Source organism: Typopeltis vanoorti, chromosome 21, assembly GCF_054136105.1.
Source record: "Typopeltis vanoorti isolate ZY-2024b chromosome 21, IOZ_Tvanoo_1.0, whole genome shotgun sequence".
In the NCBI taxonomy this organism is placed as follows: domain Eukaryota; kingdom Metazoa; phylum Arthropoda; class Arachnida; order Uropygi; family Thelyphonidae; genus Typopeltis; species Typopeltis vanoorti.
In genome coordinates this window covers 20818542-20839016 of record NC_143569.1, presented here as the reverse complement: position 1 = coordinate 20839016, position 20475 = coordinate 20818542, and the positions used below count along the sequence as shown (strand labels likewise).

At 37.3% G+C, this 20475-nt stretch overlaps 1 protein-coding gene across 5 annotated transcripts in view; it reads right to left on the bottom strand.

Moving 5' to 3' along the window:
* Positions 1-20475, bottom strand: part of LOC150094665 (NPC intracellular cholesterol transporter 1-like) — a 537686-nt gene that overhangs the window by 484216 nt on the left and 32995 nt on the right. For all 5 annotated transcript variants that reach the window (XM_090411500.1, XM_090411501.1, XM_090411502.1 and 2 more), the window contains exon 2: positions 15543-15598. In XM_090411500.1, coding sequence (XP_090267626.1) covers positions 15543-15596 — 54 coding nt within the window. In that variant the 5' untranslated portion in view covers positions 15597-15598. The remainder of the gene's footprint in view (positions 1-15542; positions 15599-20475) is intronic.

The following is a 20475-nucleotide window of genomic DNA, read 5'->3' as shown; positions in this document are numbered from 1 at the left end:
TTATATCATGTTTTCGTGAAAAGCAAGATAAAGTGACTGTCAGTTGTGATGGGTGGGGGGGGGGGGGGAATCGTAAATTCCACGTTCGTAATATTAATCATGCCGTGAACTCCTATTTGCATCTACCCTTATTTTTATTTATTATTATTTTTTTAATGAAAACAGCCAGAGACAATGCATCCTCGTGTTAATTCTTTCTAATGTAATTTTAAAAGATACGCAACTTTGCTTTAGAACAATAGGTGGAGTGGATAGGAATACTCTGTAAGGGACAGCACGGCTTTCTTAAACGGAAGATCCAGCCTTAGTAATTTATTGACGTATTATAAAAAAAGTGACAGCGAAAATGAATAAAGGAAATAGTTACACCATGATTCTGCTGAACTTTTGATGTGTACTTATACCGCATGGGAAACTTACCTAAGTTGAAGCAAATTGGAACGGGTATGAGGCTGGTGGCATGGATAGACTGACGGATAGACAGTGTATGGTGAAGTGCAACCGAGGCTGACTGGTGACTAGTGGAGTGCCCGAGTGCTCTTAACCAGTGCCACTACTCTTTAATTTGAAAGATCCTTTTAGTTCAAGTGCAGACTCACCAAATCAGTTACTCCTTGTTGTTTTTTATTCCGTCTAACTCCCTTTGTGGGGGAGCCTTTCCCAAGGACTACCAACTCCAGTCCTTTAAAAAATCAAGAATACCTTTAAGAATATTAGATTACTTTACTCTAGATCCAGCTCACAAACAGCATTTTTTGCTATACACCTTGTGACATGTGGCGTGTGTGAGAGTGATATATAAAGAAAATTGAAATTTAAGAACTAGTTAATCCACTCATTCATTATGCTGTCACCTATTAGTGCCCTTGTAGTTTTATAAGCGACAATTTACGCATGCCCAGTCATCTTACGTTGCGCAAGTTACAGTTCTACGTTCTACCTTTTTTCCATAGAGAAACGCTCTTGTAATCGTGTCTTTGTAAACTAAGTTTTGCATGTAGTGCGCTTTTATAAAATAAAATTGCGACTTAACAAAAATAGAAAAAATTATCATTTGAGGACCTTGTTAATGAATTTATAAATGTCAAATCTAGGGGCGGGGAGAATGTTTTCAATATATAATTTTTAATACTATTTTTTCCTATCTGAATAGACAGTTTTATAATAGCATTGCAATTGTTTCACAGCACACTGCTTTAATAGCATATATACTAAATACAGAACCATTCTTAGGATGCAAGCACGGAACTAAATTCAAGGAAATACGACAAAAAACGGCGTTTTTATGGTTGAGATAAAATTTTGCCGCTTTTTGCCACTCCTGAGCTGTCTAGTGGGTTACGACAGTCCTGAGAAGCTTTTTTTGAAATGTACACTCAATTACTGATTTCTAGCCTGGGGCAAGAGCACATAAAATGTGAATTCAGCACTTTCTTCCCAGGACACAGCACTAAAGTGGTATAGTTTTGCAACCTTTTTGCCAGTGAGTTAGATATAAACTGGTTTTCATAAATTAAGGAACAAAGAGAAAAATTGCAATAACTCAGGTGGAAAGAGAAAACAGAACACATGAAAATCAGTAGTACAGTAATTTACATAATTGTAAAATGTGATGCTGAGTCTGGTTATGGTATACAAACGAGTGGCGTTGTCAGCGTTATATAGAAATGAGCCACATCATAAAAGCGAGCGTTTTGGAGTGGTTTTTCCATTTCCTTTCTGGAGAGAAAATAAGACATGGCTATACAGAAATCGCCATTTCTGAAGAAAACCCGAAAGTTCGTCTATATCAGGGATATCGTGATAGGAGACTGGGAAAAAGTCATGTTGTACGACGAGTCACGGTACATTTTGTTCTATACCAACGATATGCAGTGTTTGGCGTGAGCCCTATGAAGCAATGAACCAAATTTGTCTTGTACACACAACTCAAGGTTCTGGAGGTGGTGTCATGGTGTGCGGCATGTTCTGTTTGGTATGGAACGGGTCCCCTGATATTGATGGAAGGTCGGGTGTCCTTCAAGGAATATCTGAACATTGTTGCCGATCAAGTCCATCCTGCAATACGTTTTATCCAGAAGATGACGTTGTTTTTATTAATGACAATCTTTTCCATGTAGAAAGAATTGTTCAGCAGGCATGACAGCTACTTCATATCTTCCCTGGCCACCACAAAGCCCGGATCTGAATCCCATTGGGAATGTACAGGACACGTTAGAAAAACAGATCCGAGAGCAAAGTCCTCTCCCATCAACAAATCTGAGCCATTAAAGGACTGTCTGGTGAATGCCTCATGATGTAGACGTAGATGCAATCCAACCATTGTGGAATCTATGCCAAACCTCACACGTGCTGTAATTCGGGCTAAAAGAGATCCAACAAGGTTTAAATAAATGTGTCTAATTCATTGGTGGGTATGGGTAGATTGACATGTTAAAGACAATACTTAGCAATAAAGAACAGAAAATGGACTAGAAGGAACTGCACAGGGTGCGTAACCAATGGACGTAGTCATACTAATTGTTGTAAAATACGAATGCATGTGATACAGTCACTAGAAAATGAAGTGACTGTATCCATGATATATGACATTTAGAGGAATTTCCTACAGCAGAAGTTTAAAATACAAGTCAGCATTATTTAGCCCCATGAGGTAGTCTTTCTGTAGCCAGCAAGTTCCGGCCACAGCGTAAACCATAATCTACATTATATATGGAAAAATTTGCATTGTTATTTCTAAGTATAGTATAAAATTATATAGATTTCTGAAATCAAAAATGTTAAGAATGAAAAACAGTCAGTTGAATACGTCTAGGAAAAAAAAAAAAAATGAGTAATGGCCATAACTGATTATTCCATTTTGTGTTACTATCAAAGGAAGCAGATTGTTGTAGTAATCTCCATCCCAACAGGTGATACCATCTTGCAGTGAAGAATACACCATGAATAGTATAAGCATCTTAAAAATGATACGTTGACGATTTTTTTTTTTTTTTTAAGTTTTAGATGGGTCATGACAAGTGAAATGCACAATCTTAGAAGAAAACATATTGCTTAAATTTAGCCGGCTTGTTAATTTAAAATGCATACAGTTGGTCATGCGTGGGCTATTTTCAAAGTTGTGTTGTTAAACCAAACAGCATAACAATAGACGCATTATACAGGCCTTCAGTATAATCTTCATTCAGTCTTCTAAATACTACCCAATATTTCGGTAAGTGTTGCTTTTGCGTGTGCTTCTTAAGTCGAATCATTGCTTAATAAACATCGTCAATGGTAGTGAAGCATTTTATATAGAGTGGTTCTTTCAACTTAGGGAACAGATTTAAGGTTTGGAAAACTTACGGCTTGATGTCAGTAATGTATGGGGACGGTAAAGGAAGCATATGCCATCATACTTTTCTATTAAACTGGATACTTCATATCAAACGTGCGGCTTCCTAAGCAACGCAAAATTAGGGCTCAGGGAGTGATATCCGACCTGAGCCAAATTATTCCTCCATTTTAAATTTTATTTCGCGGATCAAGAATAGCAAGAACATAACAAGCATACCATTTTTTTTTATTTTTTGCTCAGTCTAGCTTACTCTCACTGTAGAAACAATTACATCATTCCATTAACCATTTCTATGTAAGGAGAGTCTTGCGTAAAAATTATGGCTTTCGTAAGGAATAAGCTGGCGGCAGGCATCTGTTTGCATCTTACAGTCTCTATCCCTGCACATTATTGCCCGAAGTAATGAGTTCTGTGGTAATTTCCTTGAGTTGAATTAAAACAAGTTTCCAAGGAAAAAAACAAAAAGTTATCTTCGATCATGCCAAATCTTGACTAACAATTATTTACACAAAGATTTTCTTCTTTTTTGGCTTAGCAAATAAAAAAAAAAAAAAAAGAAGCAACGAATTTTATTTAATGTATTAAACTACATTTCTTGATCTTATTTACTAAATGCTAGTATTTTTCAGAGGTAAAACAAATGTGCAAAAATATAAACTTAATTTCTATTTACTGTCTTTACACTATTTTCCTCTCTGGAATATATTCAAGCTATACGAAGGTGGTCTGAAAAGTTCTCAGCGTAACAATGATAAAACGGATTTATAAATTCAAAATTATTTTTATTTTTCAACATAATCTCCCTTAAGACTAATACATTTATTCCAGCGATGCTCGCTATTGTCCCGTCCCTGTAGTGGTTCTCAGTAAGATCTGCAGAATACCCCCTCTACAGCTGCAATCACCTCTTGATTCGAAGAAAAACACTGACCAGCGTGCAAGAGTTTTAGTTTTGGGAAGAGAAAAAAGCCAGAGGGAGCCAAATTTGGGGAATAGGGCGGATGTTCAAACAATTCATAGTGCGAATGCCTTAATTTTCCCATTGACAAAACACCTTTGTGAGCAGGTGCACTGTCATGATGAAAGGTAATTTTTTTTTTCTACAAAAACCAGGTCTTTTCTCACGAATTTTTTTCGTCTGGTCTGGTTAAAAGATCGGGATAATATTCCCATGTTATTGGTTTACCCTTTTCAAGATAATTAATAAACAAAATCCCAAAACACTTATGACTGATGGAATTAACTTTGTTTTCTTTGGCGCTGAACACCCGGCTTCTGTCCACTCTTTTGACTGCTGTTTGGATTCTGGTGTGTAATTAATGATGAATCCAAGTCTCATCCATTTCAGTAATAAATCGACGCACAAAATCAGTTTTATTCTTGTTAAAACGCTCCAAGCACTGTTCAGAGATTTTCATGCAAGTGCGTTTTTGATCTGCTGTGAGGGAGCGCGGCACCCATCTTGTGCAAAGCCTTTTTCATTTGCAATTCTTCGTGCAAAATATATTCTACACGATCTTTTGAAATGCCATAGTCTCAGCAATTTCACGCACTCGGACTCGCCAGTTCAAGTACCATATCGTGCACTTGATCAATGACTTCTGGTGTTGTTACACTTTTTGGACGTCCTTCACGTGAATCACTTCAAGGCTGGTACGGCCACATTTAAACTAGCAGCCCATTTCTTAATTGTCGAAAACGAAGGAGAAAAGTGCCCATAAACTTTTATGAACTTCGAATAAATTTATTTTGGCGTTAAACCTTCTTTTACAAAGAATTTTATAACCGCACGATACTCAATTTTATCCATTTTAAGGGATGCAGACAACTATAAAACAAACTACTTGACAGAATGACTTGCAATTTCACATGGATGCTTATGACAGATGTACCAACTTAGAAAAAAAAATCGTGCATATAATGTTGCAATCTATGGTAGAGGCCTAGAACTTTTCAGACCACCCTCGTATATTCATAAATTCAAGCTCTTTATTCATAAGATAATAAACTAAATTTCAGCAATTTATAAATAAACAGTCTCAAGGTTTTTTCAACATGAATTTGAGAACTGGATATAAAAATTCTCTAAATTTTTGATTGGCATTAACATGCTTTACGAAAAAACATTCATTTATAAGAAAGGAAAATTTACGAGTACGTTCGAAAAATTAAAGGTTTAAATATATGAGATTACCAGCTTCAATACCCTGAAGATAGGATTGATTCCAGAATGAGAAATAATCTACTATAATTTGCAAAGATGGAACTACAAGCTATGCAAAGTGTATAACAAACTGGAGGGAACCATTTAGATGACATAAATTAAGATATATAAGAAAATACACTGCTTGCAAAGAAGTTAACGGAAACTCCGATGAACAAGGTGCATCGTGCCATGTAACGAGTCTTGTAGCCGGTATAAATTGGAGGAATATGATGCTCCTAAGTCAGTGCGATTGTGTCCAAGTGAAATGGCTGAAAGAAGGGAACTAAATGGAATTTGAAAGATGCATTATAATAGGATGCCATGTTATAGACCTATCTATTCAGTAAATTGTTGACAAATTGGGTTACCTGCAATCAACAACCAGTGATACCATGCTGAGATGGAATCGCAGGAGTCAATCACGTTCGGTGATTGACTCCTGTAATTACGTTCGGTGACTCACCACACTCACCGAACGTGATTGTAGGGTACTACAAAAGATTATAATGTGAAACACGCCATTCATCGGCCAACACGTCAAATACGGAGTTCTGGGCATCGACTGAAACACGAACTGCTCAAAAATATTCAGAAACCGAGGCTCACAACATGGTTTTTCCAAGGTAGGACCGCAATATGCAAACCTCAAAATTAACCAAACCAAACCAACATGCAGTGTAGTCTTCGGTGGTGCAAAGAGCGTGTACAGTGGGACATGGAGAGTTGTGTTATGTTATGAGCAATGAATCATGCTATCCCATACCCATACCGTGCAAATGGACGGGTGTGGATGTGGCTGATGCCCAGTGAACGTCTCTTACCAGAGTGCTTAATCCGAACTGTGAAATTCGGAGGTAGTGGTGTGAGTATGGTTCTGATTTCCTCGTTTGGACTTCTGTTTGTGTTGCCACGAACAATGAACTGCGAGAGGTATCTGAACATCCTAGGCAATGTAATGCTTCCTAGTTTGTGGCATTTTTACGGAACTGACCATTGTCTCTTTCAGCAAGACAATGCACCTTGTCATAAGGCTGCTGTAACTGCGTGGTATGTGGACATGAACGTCACCGAACTTGACTGGCCGCCAAAGAGTCCTGATCTCAACCCTACTGAACATTTGTGGGATGGTCGGGTGAGGTCAAGAGATGTCTCTGCCCTACTACAGCCCAAGATCTCATTACATGCCTGCATGAAGAATGGTCCAAAATTCCCATTGATCACTATCGCACACTTGCTCCAAGTATACCCCGTAAGTTTGCTGCAGTCATCGCAGCGAAAGGAGGTCCTACATCTTATTAAGGTGGGCGCCATGGCCGTTTGTTTCTCACATTATGGTGTCGGGACTTCAAGCAGTGTATTTTTCATCTTCCTAGACCTTGACTATCTCCTCATTTAACTGTAGTAGCCAATCCAAATATTGTGGGGAGAAATTATTTGTGCCACAAGCAAAACTGCAACATATTCAAAATTTCAATATATCTTTCTTGGTCTGTTATCTTGATTGTTGAATAATGTTGTCACTTGGAGGATATGAGGGTGACACACTCGAATATTTTTCAACAGGGATCGATGACAATCTACTTTCGTCTCATCACGCATTGTGCAATTATTATTATGGATACCTCAATGGATTATGTAAGTTAATAGAGCAATTTCCACTAACATTCTGAAAATAAAACATATCATCCCTTGTTACATCTATTACTGCAATATTTCCACCTGGATGATACATCTTTGCAAAGTTATCACCAGAGAATTAAACTTATTTTATCTGCTTCAGAAACCTCTCTACTATCAGTATCCATCAGAATTATTCTACCATAGTCATTATTCCTTTTACTTGCCGCATATACATAGAACTCTTTCAGATTAACTTTCGGCTCGCTCAGCTAATTTCTTTTTTACTCTGACTTTGCTTTCCTTACCATTCTGCTCACCCTTCTAGCCTGTGCTATACTATACTGCTCATGAAATTATTGATGACCTTTCTCTTTAAATGTCCTCCACAAGCCTCTTTTTTTAGCAACTCCTGTTTAATGATGATACTCATCCATTTAATACCTACTTTATTTCCTATGCACTACTACTACCATGCTTCTCCTGCAGTCTGTTATAATATAGCATCTCTCCAAGTTGTCTCCTGAGTTTATCAAAATTACCAGCTCCGTAATTCCACATATAAAACCCTTCTTTAGCAAGAAATCGACATGTGTCGATTTCTCGCTAAAGCTACCTATCAGGTCAAAACTACATGATCGCTCTCGTCAACTGGCGTCAATATAGCCAGCTACCTTTCTTAACTTGCATTAAATACGTTTAACGTTGGCTCATTTTGCCACTTACTTCTGCATGACAGTCCATTTATTCACTCTTCACGAAAAAACAAACAAAAAAACTTTAATTATTGTATTTCCTTATTCATATTACGCCTATACAGTTTCTAGGGATCTCCTCTCGTTTTCGCATTATCTACTGCCCCATACAACAGTTAATTTGTATTTGACTGATAGCTTCCTTTGATGAATGAATTATTTTCGGTGAATCTTCTGCATACTCTCAATTATATCGTCCCTTCCCTCCCATCTGTCAAGCTATGCAAGACTATTTCCCTTCTCTCTCCTGAGCCTTATCACCTAGATATTCAGCTGACCAAACCGACCACATAAGCGACTGAACATGGCAATTTTAATATGAAAAAAAAAAATCTTTTATACCTAAGTGTTGTTAAATGTTTAACAACACTTAATAGTTCTCATCTATTTTAAGAAAATTCTGTGCATGCCTGATATATATTAGTAGTGCTCTGGCGTGGAGCGATTGAAAGAAAATCCACATCGCTCCCCAAGGGATCTTTCTTTCCCCGCAGATCTTATTAAACACTATGCAACACCGTACTTTGATGTGAATTTAGTCTCGCAATTTAGGTTCCCTCTAAGCATCGAAAATGAACATTGTATTATTTAAAATAGGAATTTTAATAACAAAACCGGGCATTATTGCACAAATATGCAAAGAAAAAGAATGAGTTATCCTTTGCTTGCAGGAGACCAACAGGAGCGTTAGAGTAGTGCAAGGCGATCTCATATTCCTGCATGACACATCTTCTGAGCTTACCAGATATGGCGACATTGAAGTCGTCAGTGTTGGAGTAGGAAACATCGTAGCCTCATATATTTACAAAATCCCAACATAGAGTCAATATCCTTAACTGTCTTAAGATAACAGCAAATTGTAACATTTTTATTGGCGATTTTAACAGCCACACTGTGGACTGGGGATATCAGAAACAAATAACGATGATGAATATGCGGAACAGTGGACAAAATATTTTTCCTCTTGATTTATTACATATCCCTCAAACTGTTTTACTCCTTTAACAGAGGCAAGTAGTGCTGGAGATCTAACCTTGACTTTACGTTTGCTAGCAACATTACTGAGAACTGTGTGAAAACAGTCAGGGCTGGTAGCCCCATCATGGTTCAAAATTGAGAAATTAGTCACCTAACATAATCCCTTTTCACCAATGTTTTGATTATGAGAAAGTACAACTAAATAACATTGACAACACCCCCCCCCCCCTAAAAATTATCCTACCTTCTTAAGATATTGCAGAAAACATTAAGACAACATATGCGAAGAGGGTGTGGAGCATAATATGCTAACGGAACTGGGTCAATACTATATGAACTAAAGTAAATTATATAAAAATATCAAACATTATATTAAATAATCTGATATGGTGTCTCTTGAGGACACCATGTCAGCTAGTAATAATCTGACCATTGCAATGGCATATTATCACCAGGCGTGACAAGTGGATGAAAAAAAAAATGAGGCACTGGATTATACGTTTTATTAAATACAGGGGGGGGGAAAAGATGTCATTTTTGACGTCGCTGTTGATCAGAGTTCCATCTTTAATTAAAAAAAAAGAAGAAGAAAAAGAAAGTCCAACTGAGACAGACAATTTAGCTCACCTTTTGATATAACAGAACTTAACATAGGTATGAATTTCCTAAAATTGAAGTGCAGGAGATGACCTTGTGCAATGAAAAACTATTACATTTTGACGCAAGTGTCAACATTATATTTTATGTCCGTTTAACTACTGTCTTGGAACACTTTCATTGACAGCAATCTGGAGGAAAAGCAGAATCGTGGTGTTTCTTAAAACAGGCAAATAACCAACAGATTAAAAAAAAAAAAAAAAATCTTTATTCTGTAACTATAAACTGCAATGAAAGGAAGATTCTCAAAACTGAGCCCTTGCTTTGAGAAATGTTTTATTCCAGAACCATCAAGTATATCGAAAATGGATCTGAAAGATTACTTCTGCTATGATTCAACATTAGTATCTTTCTGGGTCTGTCTTTTACTAACAAGTCGATATATGTCGAAACTAGTTTGGGTGGTGACAGGTCCCGCAATGCTTAGTAATATACAAGTTCCAAAGAAAGCGTGTTTTGTATTGGAATACTATGGCAATTGCGATGAAATCAACAGCCTCTATATACAAGCAGGCTTTCTGTAGGTTATTTCATTCGGAACTCTGTTTGCTACACCTGCTTAAGAATTGAAAGAAGAATTTCTTATCAACTATAATTTATTTTATAAACAAGTGAAAAAAATCTTCCATTTATAGTCACAGCTGAGAGCTGACTACGAAACTTTAAAACACTTAGGCATACTTAACGGAGTATGCTCCACTCGCTTGATCACTTATACAGTCTATTTAGATCCTCCTGTAGGACCATATCTGCTTAACTCTTCACTGTTCTTCCCAACTTTGCACCATCTGCATATCTCTTGTTAAACACATCCCAATATCATTAATATACACGATAAATAACGATGGTTCCAACACTGATCGGTACAGCACACTACTAGTGAGTGACTTTCTTCTTTCGGGATATTGCATCGCCACACGCAACTTGTCAATGTCCGTCTGGCAGGCAATTAACTATTCAATTCATTATCTAACCCCATCTGGTACAGTTTAGTTACCAACTTGTCGTGCGGCAATCTATCAAATGTGTGTGTGGAGTGACTGATCTTCAGAGGTTGAAGCATCCAGAAAAGCATACAACAGGACTATGTGGCGAGGCCTGGTGTGGCACATCACCGAGCATCGGAGTGACCATACAGCATCTGTGGATGCCCAGTGAACATATGGATGAAGCCTTACCTTGTGCAATGTATTCACCGCCTTGTTGTAGTACTTAAGTAAATTTGTAAAACGTGACCTCCCTTAAACTCATACTGACCATAATAGAAACCACTGCTACTTATCAACTCATTTCTAAATCCTAAGTCTTATCAATCTCTCCACACCCTAATCATACTCCAGACATACAGATTAGTCTATAATTTGTAGCCTCATCCTTATTACCACCTCTGTAGAGTGGAACTGCTAATAGAATACGTCGATTTTTTCCTCTACAGAAGTTAATAATCTACCATTTTCATCTATTAATATCCTTTTATCGTAATCACTCTTTGTTCTACTTGCCAAGTATCGAAAGAACTCTGGTATTTTTTTGGCTTGATTACCTAGTTTATACTCTTACTTCTTTTGCTGCAGTTACCAACTGAATATCTCCCTCGCCTACTACTATTTGTCCTCTTCATGTAGCTGATTACCACCAGTTTTTAGCTTGTGCTATCTTCACAGTGCCCTCTTTTCCAGATTGCATGCTTAGCCTCTTCACCCATTCATTTTACATCTAAATTATTCGTCTTTGAACTTTGGAATGTATTCCTACATGACTGCTGTCCAGTAGCTCTTAATCACTACCTAAGCAGTTCTCCTTTCTGGCTTAACCCTCATTCCATGCAACAATACGAACCTATCTCCGAATCTTTTCATAATCACTGACTTTGTAGTTCCATATACACCCTTTCCTCACAGAAGGTTTTCATCTAGGTGGACACCACCCAGATGATCAATTCATGATCACTCTCGTCAACTGGAGAAAAATGAGACCTCATTCACAATCACCTAATCTGGTGATCAGATCTGCGATCCTGGATTCTTGTGTGATCTCTGATACATAGTACATGCTGATTAAGATTTCTCTCAAAAACAAGAATTCAAGTTCTTTATTCCCGGATGGCATCTCTTCACTCCAATCTAATTTACCACAATTAAAATCATCCATAATCATCACTCTTTGTTCACCAACTCACGTTGCCTACAATTTTTGTTCATCATCACTATCCTTCACATTTTCCAGCTTATACAGGGTGTCCCAAAATTCACGCTAGAAGTAATTTTGATAGAAAACACAGGTTTTTAATTAAAAATTGTAATTTCTTATTGATTCATAAAGTATACAGTATGGGGTTATGCATGGAATAGTATATCGGGTAAATGGCCTCCACGGCTTTGCTGACACATACGCACTCTTTTGTCGAAATTTTCCATGACCGTTTTGCATAAATGTGGCTAAATTTCGTTGATACAGCGCTCAATTTCCTCCTTCAAGGCGTGGGTGGTCGTAGGCTTGTTGGCATAAACCTTAGACTTCAAAAAAAAAAAAAAAACCAAAGAAAAAAGTCCAACGGCGTTAAGTCACATGATCTGGGCGGCCAATTCTGATCACCAAAACGGGAAATTACACGACCAGGAAATGACTCATGCAGTAATTGAATTGTTTCTCGGGCTGTATGATATGTGGCACCATCTTGTTGAAACCACATGTCGTCCACATCCATATCTTGCAATTTAGGCACAAAAAACTGGATTATCATGTCGCGATAGCGAGCACCATTAACTGTTATTGCCTTACCAGCCACATTTTCGAAGAAGAATGGACCGATGATGCCTCCAGCCCAAAATCCGCACCAAACAGCGACACGTTGTGGATGCATTTGTTTCTCAACAATCATTCGTGGATTTTCTGAACCCCAAATGCGACAATTTTGTCGATTAACGAAGCCATCAAGATGAAAATGAGCCTCATCGCTGAAGATGCTTTTGTTCGAAAAATAAGCATCCACTTGTTGTTGTTCCATAATCCATTCAACGAACTCTCTTCGCTTTGTGTGGTCAGTAGGCTTCAGTTCTTGAGTCAATTGAACTTTGTATGCATAAAGATGCAAATCTTTCGTGAGAATACGCTGTAGAGAGCTTCTCGAAATGCCCAATTCAAGACCACGGTGCCGAATTGATGTTCCTGGACTCTCAGCAACACACTCACGAACTGCTTCGATGTTTTCTGTTGAACGACTTGTTGAAGGACGGCCAGAGTGTATAAGATCACTAATTGATCCAGTTTCCTTGAATTTTTTAATTAATCTTTTCACAGTTGATGAAGTTAAATCACTATTCCGACCATATTTTGTACGAAAATTGCAAACTGTAGCTGCCAAACCTTCATTATTTTTAAAATATTGCTCAACAATGAAAATGCGTTGTTCTTTCGTGTAGCGATCCATTTTTAATAACCCTGAACTGCCAGCTGTCATGCTGTCTTTATTTTTCTCGTTGGCAATACTTTACCGCACAAATGGCGCTAAATTTAAATCTTGCGTGAATTTTGGGACACCCTGTATAAACATTCAACTAAATATCTCTCCTGACACTTACCTTAAGATCAGTGCCATTATTTTCCTCTTACTGCAGGTGTAATTCCTCTGCTGGTATCAACAGCACCCCCCCCCCTTTCTTCTCATCCCTCCTATCCTCAGGAAAAAACACAGTAACTCTCCATTTCTCTTTCTGCCAGAATATCATCGTCATCACACCATGTTTTGTTTATTCAAAAAACTTTTGGAGCGAATAAACTCAATTAGTGAAAATTCGTCTCCCTTATTTCTGATTCTCCTGGCATTCTTAAATAAACAAAACTCATTTTTAGATCTATAACCACTCATACCGCTACCACTCAGGTGTTATTACTCTCACCTGATCATGGCGAAATCACCCTTATCACCGCTTACCTCATATCCCATAAACTTAACAACTCACCTTACTTCTTAGGCTATCTCATTCCTATGCTGACTAACCCCAATATACCCTTTCACTAGCTTCCACCCTCTTCTCCTTATAAGATGCTTTCCTGTGCGCAGAGGCGTAGCTAGAGGGGGCGAAGTAGGCGTTCCGCTCCGGGCGACACTTTGAACCTTTTTAAACTTTTGCAGTTAATTCTAAAATGCAGTCTCGAAACTCAGTTCCAACTATTGTAATACCACAGCGAATTTTCTTCACAATTGCTGTAAGTGTTGCTAGTTGTGAGAGGAGTTTTTCTAAATAAAATTGATTAAGAATTACCTACATTACTATGAAATAGACTTCGACAATGTCATCGACGATTTTGCTAACGAAAAGCAGGAAAAATAACATTTTAGAATATTGAAATTAAAGTTTTACTTCAAAAATAAACAGTGTTTTAATTTATTTCCCTACACGTCATTTTGACTTTTTGTAGTATTTTTGGTGTGTACTGAGAGGGGCGGCAAACTCAGGGATCGCCCTGAGTGGCAAAAGCTCCAGCTACACCACTGCTTGTGCGTCCCTCATCCTCATCGGTGACATTGCTATTTTCTCCGTTTACAAACACTTCTGCCTCGCCTGTTCCAGCTCCTTATTCTTCACATCACCTCTTACTTTCACTGATCTCTTGTTCATATCGCCCGTTTACACTTCGTTTTAGCATTAATCATCCCCTGATGACTCACACTAAATCGAGTTAAATGCAATCCGTCACTTTTGTACAATTCTATCCTTTCCTCAAATGCATCTCACTCATCAACTCACGCATATCTGACAAGGTACTTCATGAATCTTGCTTGCCATCTCAACTCATCAGCACCCAGCCTTTCTCTATCATCATGCAGTCGTCTTTCGCATTCCTCAGTAACCTGCTAATATCTTTTCTCACGTTCTTCTTCTGTCCAAACAAATCATTCATTCTCCTCACAATTACCACTAGCTCTTTTCCTCTATTACTTCTCATTACTCAATAATAATATAATAATAATACATCGCATACCTACCGTGTAATGGCGCCAATTCAACTACAACAGCTAATTATATTGGCAAACAAAGACATAAAAAAAGCAGGGGGGAGGGGGGTAAGAACGCCTCAATAGCAAGAGACAATGAAACTGCCATAAGAGTAGCAGTATTGCAGTTTGTTAATTACCACACGCTTTTCGTCCATCCATGCGCTCTTCCCCCCCCCCTTGAACAGGAAGCAATACACTAAAAACAAACGGAAAAAGAAAAAAAAAAAAAGAGGGCGGGGGGGGGGGGGAGAAACAGAGTAAAGGGGAAAATCAAGTTACCTCGACAATAATTACATAAAGCGATTATGGATGAAGGAAACAGTCCATTTCAGCCATAAAATGAGCTTTAATTAAAATTAAAAAAAAAAAAAAAATCTACGCTGCATTTTACAAATAATATCGACGTCTGCCTTCCCCATCAATGGAAAACTATGAAAGCTCCTCATCACAGCTCATCAGCTCTTACAAGGTATATCATAGAAATTCTAGTTTGGACCTGAATGACACTCAAGCTACTTTGTAGCAATTTTTCAGATCGTCTTAAAGTAAATAGGATGATATTAACTTCCTTTATTTTGCTGAGTAACGATATATTTACAGCATTTCAGGTAATAAATCGGCTTTTTTAAAAATAAGATGAACACATTACCAAGAAGAATAGATCAGTCAACTGCTGATATATTTATATATATCAGCAGTTGTATATATAAATGTATCCGACGTGTATTGGATATATTAAAACATCCAAAAAATTCTTTAACAAAATGGTGATTTTCTAAAAAAAAACTCCTTCCCCCCTTCTGTTGAAGGGGGGGGGGAGGAGAGAAATTACAGTTATTATAATAATATAATTTTAAATCAATGAGTAAAAACATATTTTAATCTGAAGTCACTTACATAGCATGGAATGAATAATATTAATATACAATCACACGTATCCAAAGCGAGCAAAATCTTGATATTGACAAAATAGCCAATAATACCACTTACCGATAGCTTCATCAGCAAAAGTGCCACACTCAAAATATGTGGTAGAGTAGCCATGGCTGGAAAAAAAAAAGAAAGAAAGAAAGAAATTATTACCGTTTAATAAATTTAAAACAACGTTTTAAACGCTATATTGAGAAGTCTGTTAACAGCGATTTCATTTAAAAAATCAAGGACAAATGTTTTGTTAAATGCTGAAGTGCTCTTTCTCGGCCAATGACACTTGTAGGATGTGATATGGATACCGTCTCAACTTTAATCTTGTTTCAGACTTAACGGTCTTCCAGCATCATACGTACTTTAGTTTACAATTGCGAGTATGTCTGGAAACTAAATCAGAATTTACCTCAGTTTAAATTCAAAAAATTTATATCAGAGTTAAAATAAAGCCAACTATTATTATACCAAACAGATAATTATAAAATTACATCGAAAAAAATTAAAAAACCTACGTGAAATTTAAAATACGACACTGGAATTTTCTGCTAAAGCGCCAAAGCCTATAAATCATGCCCGGTGCTCATATAACTGAATGAAATCTGATAACAGTGAACTTTGCACTTCGCTTGCGTTCAGCGAAGTGCAATGCTCCTGGTAGATCGCCATGAGTAACTAACGAAAGTCCTCAAATATATTACATGTCTCGAAACAAATACTGAATATATTCATTTCATAGAATCGCTATCACGAGACTAACATTAAAATGAACTTAGTGGAGAAACATATTTTAAATGAAGTGTGTTCAGCCACTAACTTTATTCTAATTAAAGTTATAAGGATATCACTTCAGCAATCCCATGTCTACTGAGTAAGATTCTACAGTTACAGATATTAGCATAGCCAAAAACGCTGATATTATTAAAATACGTCCATTAAAAAATGTATTTACTTGTTTATACCAAAGTGTGTTTTGCGGTCGGCTTCCTCCGGAAGATCAACTAACTCGAATTAACCAAAAGCTCTAGTCGATGATTGCAATCGAACATATATGTTATCACGAGGCAATGCAAAGTTTAATAATAATAATTTTAATAATATCTTTATTGGTCTTCGAGAATAGTTATAAAGCAGTCAAGACATTAACACGAGTAGCAGAATAGTACATGATGATATGCAGCGTTGATAATGTAGATGCATTTTAACGTTTTATAGAGCTGATATTTACCAATTAAAAGTAAAAAAAATGTTACTTATAAAAGGTGAAATTCTGGTTTGTTGTATTCATATTTTATAGTTTTAAGCCACCAATTAATTAAAATTAACATTGGGTTCGAGGCTACATTGTGATTGGTCGGTGAATTTAGGGCTCGTGTAAAATTGGTAATTTTTATCTGATTTTCCCTTAGAAAAATAACTATTTTGTAGTATACTAGGGGGTATCCTCCCCCTGACGCCTACCGTGCCCCCCCCCTCCGAGTTCCGGACTAGTAGGCCGGTTCTCCTTCAATTCTGATGACTCGAAAGGGGGTTTCCTCCCCCTTCCCCCCGGATCCCCCCCCCCCCGAGTTCCGGACTGGTAAGCCTGTTCTCCTTGAATTCTGATGACTCGAATTTTGAAGACTCGACACTCAGGGTAGCCTTGAGTTTCAAAACGTTTCAAATAACTTGATAAAAAACGTTACAAAAAAATGGCTTATCATTTTATATTATAGAGTAGATTAGAATAGATTTTCATCTTTTAGTGTATTTAGTGTTTTATAACATATTTTTGAAGACCAATAAAGATATAAAGAAATCTCTTTAGCGGGGCAAGCCTTCTTGTTCTGGACTTTGTTTCTCTTCTTAGCGGCATGTTTCTTGCGAGTTTTTGGAGCTATTTTAAACTACTCTATATTTATTATTGCAAGAAACTCAACGCTAAGAAGAGCAGCGAAGTCCAGAACAAGAAGGCTTGCCCTGCTAAGGAGGTTATTGGGGATATTGAGGAGATAACTGAAAATGAATTCACCTCCAAAATAGCGACATTTTAAAGCAAATTATCAGAGAGAGACGACGTGGGAATTACAGAAACTCGAGAGGCGTATGAATGAACACAGGAAAAGAAAATTAAGTAGCAAAATAACAAACACCAAAGCACGGAATCAGGTAAGTCAGTAAGTAACGTTCTTTGTGAAAAGGAAGTTATTTGGTATGGCGGCTCTATCATAAAACATGCTGTTGATGAGCGGGTTATAACTTTGAGTTTTCCAGGAGCAAAAATTCAAAAACAGAAAAGAAAAGTAAACGAGATCATAACTGTAGTAGATACTAACGATTTAACTAGTGATTAGTTCAGTATGAGACAGGACATGAAAGGGTTTTGGAAGAGGCAAGAGTGACAAAGGAAAATAGTAAGTAAATTACCTCGTTATGATAAAAATGAATTAAGAAGATCTATGATGGCAAACGACTCGATGCGTAGACTATGTAGAAGGAATGGATGAGAGTTTTTGGATGTGTGGAGTGAGATTGAGGAAAGATTAGATTTGTATAACAGGGTCGGCTTATATCTGAATGAGTTTAGTATCAGGCGTGTAATAACTGGTGCGAGACCAAACACAGAGAGTCAGGGAAACTAAACTATAATAGGAGGAATGGTGAGAACATGAGTGTAAGAGTGACAATGTTATTTAATTGTGCTAATGACGGGAATGAGCATTATCATGAAAAGATTACGAGGAAAGAACGATTTCGACTTTGTGTCTCTGCGTTCATCCGGTTCGGACCCATCAAACGTGCACAAAGATATCTACATGTATAAAGCACTAAGGAAAGTGTCCAATTACGTTATGCAGACTGTAGACAAGAGTATACAAAAGAACATGCAAGAAGATTATTATATCTATACACGAATGCTGGGAGTATCAGAAAAAAAGGGATTGAGTTTGTTGCGTTGGTCAATATGTTAGGACCTCAGATTAGCGATACCTGGCTATCAGAATCAGACATACTAACTGGTATGGAGTGTAAAGGATAAAGCAATTTTAGGAAGGATACATATGATAGGAGAGGAGGAGGCGTGCTGCTAATGGTATCGGATAACTTGAATCCAGTTAGTTTTGAGACCTATGATTGTAGTACTACTACTACTAACAGTATTTCACGTGGCAGGGAGTTTGAAACCATCTGGTGTGAGGTGGAACCTAAGAAGATCAACAAGAAGATGTTGTTACAGACCTGGTGGATCGTTTGCTAGTAATGAAGAAATGCATCGCCCAATAGAGATGGGCGCGAAAAGAGTAATCATAATAGGCGACTTTAATTATCGATTGGGTAGGAGTAAAATCTCATGAGAAGAATGAAACTGAATTTATTGAGCTGTTACGAGACAACTTCTTCAAGCAGCATGTGACAGAAGGAACGAGGTCAAAGAGTGTTAGATTTGATTATAGTGTCAGAGGTTGTTTCAGTTAAAGACATAACAATTCTGCCTTTTGGTGACAGTGATCATGTGGTACTCACTTGGAAAGTGACTAAGTTTATGAATGTTCCATTCAGTAAAGGTTACATGCTGAACTACAAAGCAGAAAATTATGACCAACTGAGAAGTACACCGAGTTCAGCGGAATGGTATCGGTTACTGGATGGTAAGAATATCGAGAGTGCATGGGCAGCATTTACAAAACACTTAAATAATTCAATATCAGAATGTGTTCCGAGAGTTCGAAGAATAAATAGGGTAGGAATCTAATGGATGCGCAATCTTATTAAGCAAGAGTTGTGACTCTTGTACGGAAAGCTGAGTATGAAAAGAAGCTGACTTTGCAAGCTAAAGACAACCCACAAGAATTCTACCTATATGCTGCAAGTAATACAAAGAATGAATATGAAAGAATAACTCGTCTGAACGTAGAGTTCAGCCCAAATGGTTATTCATTTGACCAGGCTATATAATCTACGTCTTGAAACAGGAATTTATGGTAATTGAAACAAGAATGTATGATAATTCCATAGCACAAGGGTGGTGCAAAGACCTATGTATCCAATTAGCGACCAATTGATATCTCAGGAGTGGTGGTGAAGATTAGAAAAAATGGTTACGGCTCACATTCAGAAATGGGTAGACAGTGAATCTGTACTTTTCAATGCACAGCATGAATTTACTAAACGAAGGTCATGTTTTAGCAACTTGTTCACATTCTATAACAATGTTACCATTGAACTACACAAGGGAAATGGATACAGCATGATACTTGTGGATTTTGCTAAGGCTTTTGACAGAATACAGCATGAAAGACTCTACATAAACTGGAGAATATGGGGTTTGGATTATAAAATATTAGCGTGGAATAGAGGATGGCTGACTGCCATATTAAAAAAGTAATATACGGGAGATGCGAGTCAGCAAGATTTAAGGCAACTAGTGGTGCACCACAAGGATCAGTGCTTAGTCCACTGTTATTCAATCTGTACATTAATGATATTGGGAAGGATTTGACAGGCGACATATAGCTATTTCCTGATGATGCAAAAGATTGGTAGGGTAATCAGGAATGATTGTGATATGCAGTACTCGCAGAATGATTTCAATAGGCTGGAATTGCGAGCATGGGAAAATGGATATCAGTAAATGCAAAATCTTGCAGTTTGAGGTGATTAGATAGATATCCAATGCCGTATTATATTGGTGGGATTATGCATGAAGAAACTGATGAGGTTAGGGATCTTGGAGTGTTAGTAGATAGTAAGTTGAAGTTCAGGGACCATGTAACAAAAATTGCAAATATAACTGAAATGATAATTGCAATGCTGAAACGAACTTTTACACACAAAGATAGGATGTCATTTTGTCTCTTTACAAGGTCTTGATAAGACCACACTGGAACTACTGTGCGCAGCTCTGGTTTCTGTTGTGATTCTAATACAGTGGAGAGAGTGCAAATGAGTGTTAGAAATAATATCAGGATTGTGAAATACTGATTATAAAGACAGATTGAGGATTTAGACTGCAAATAGG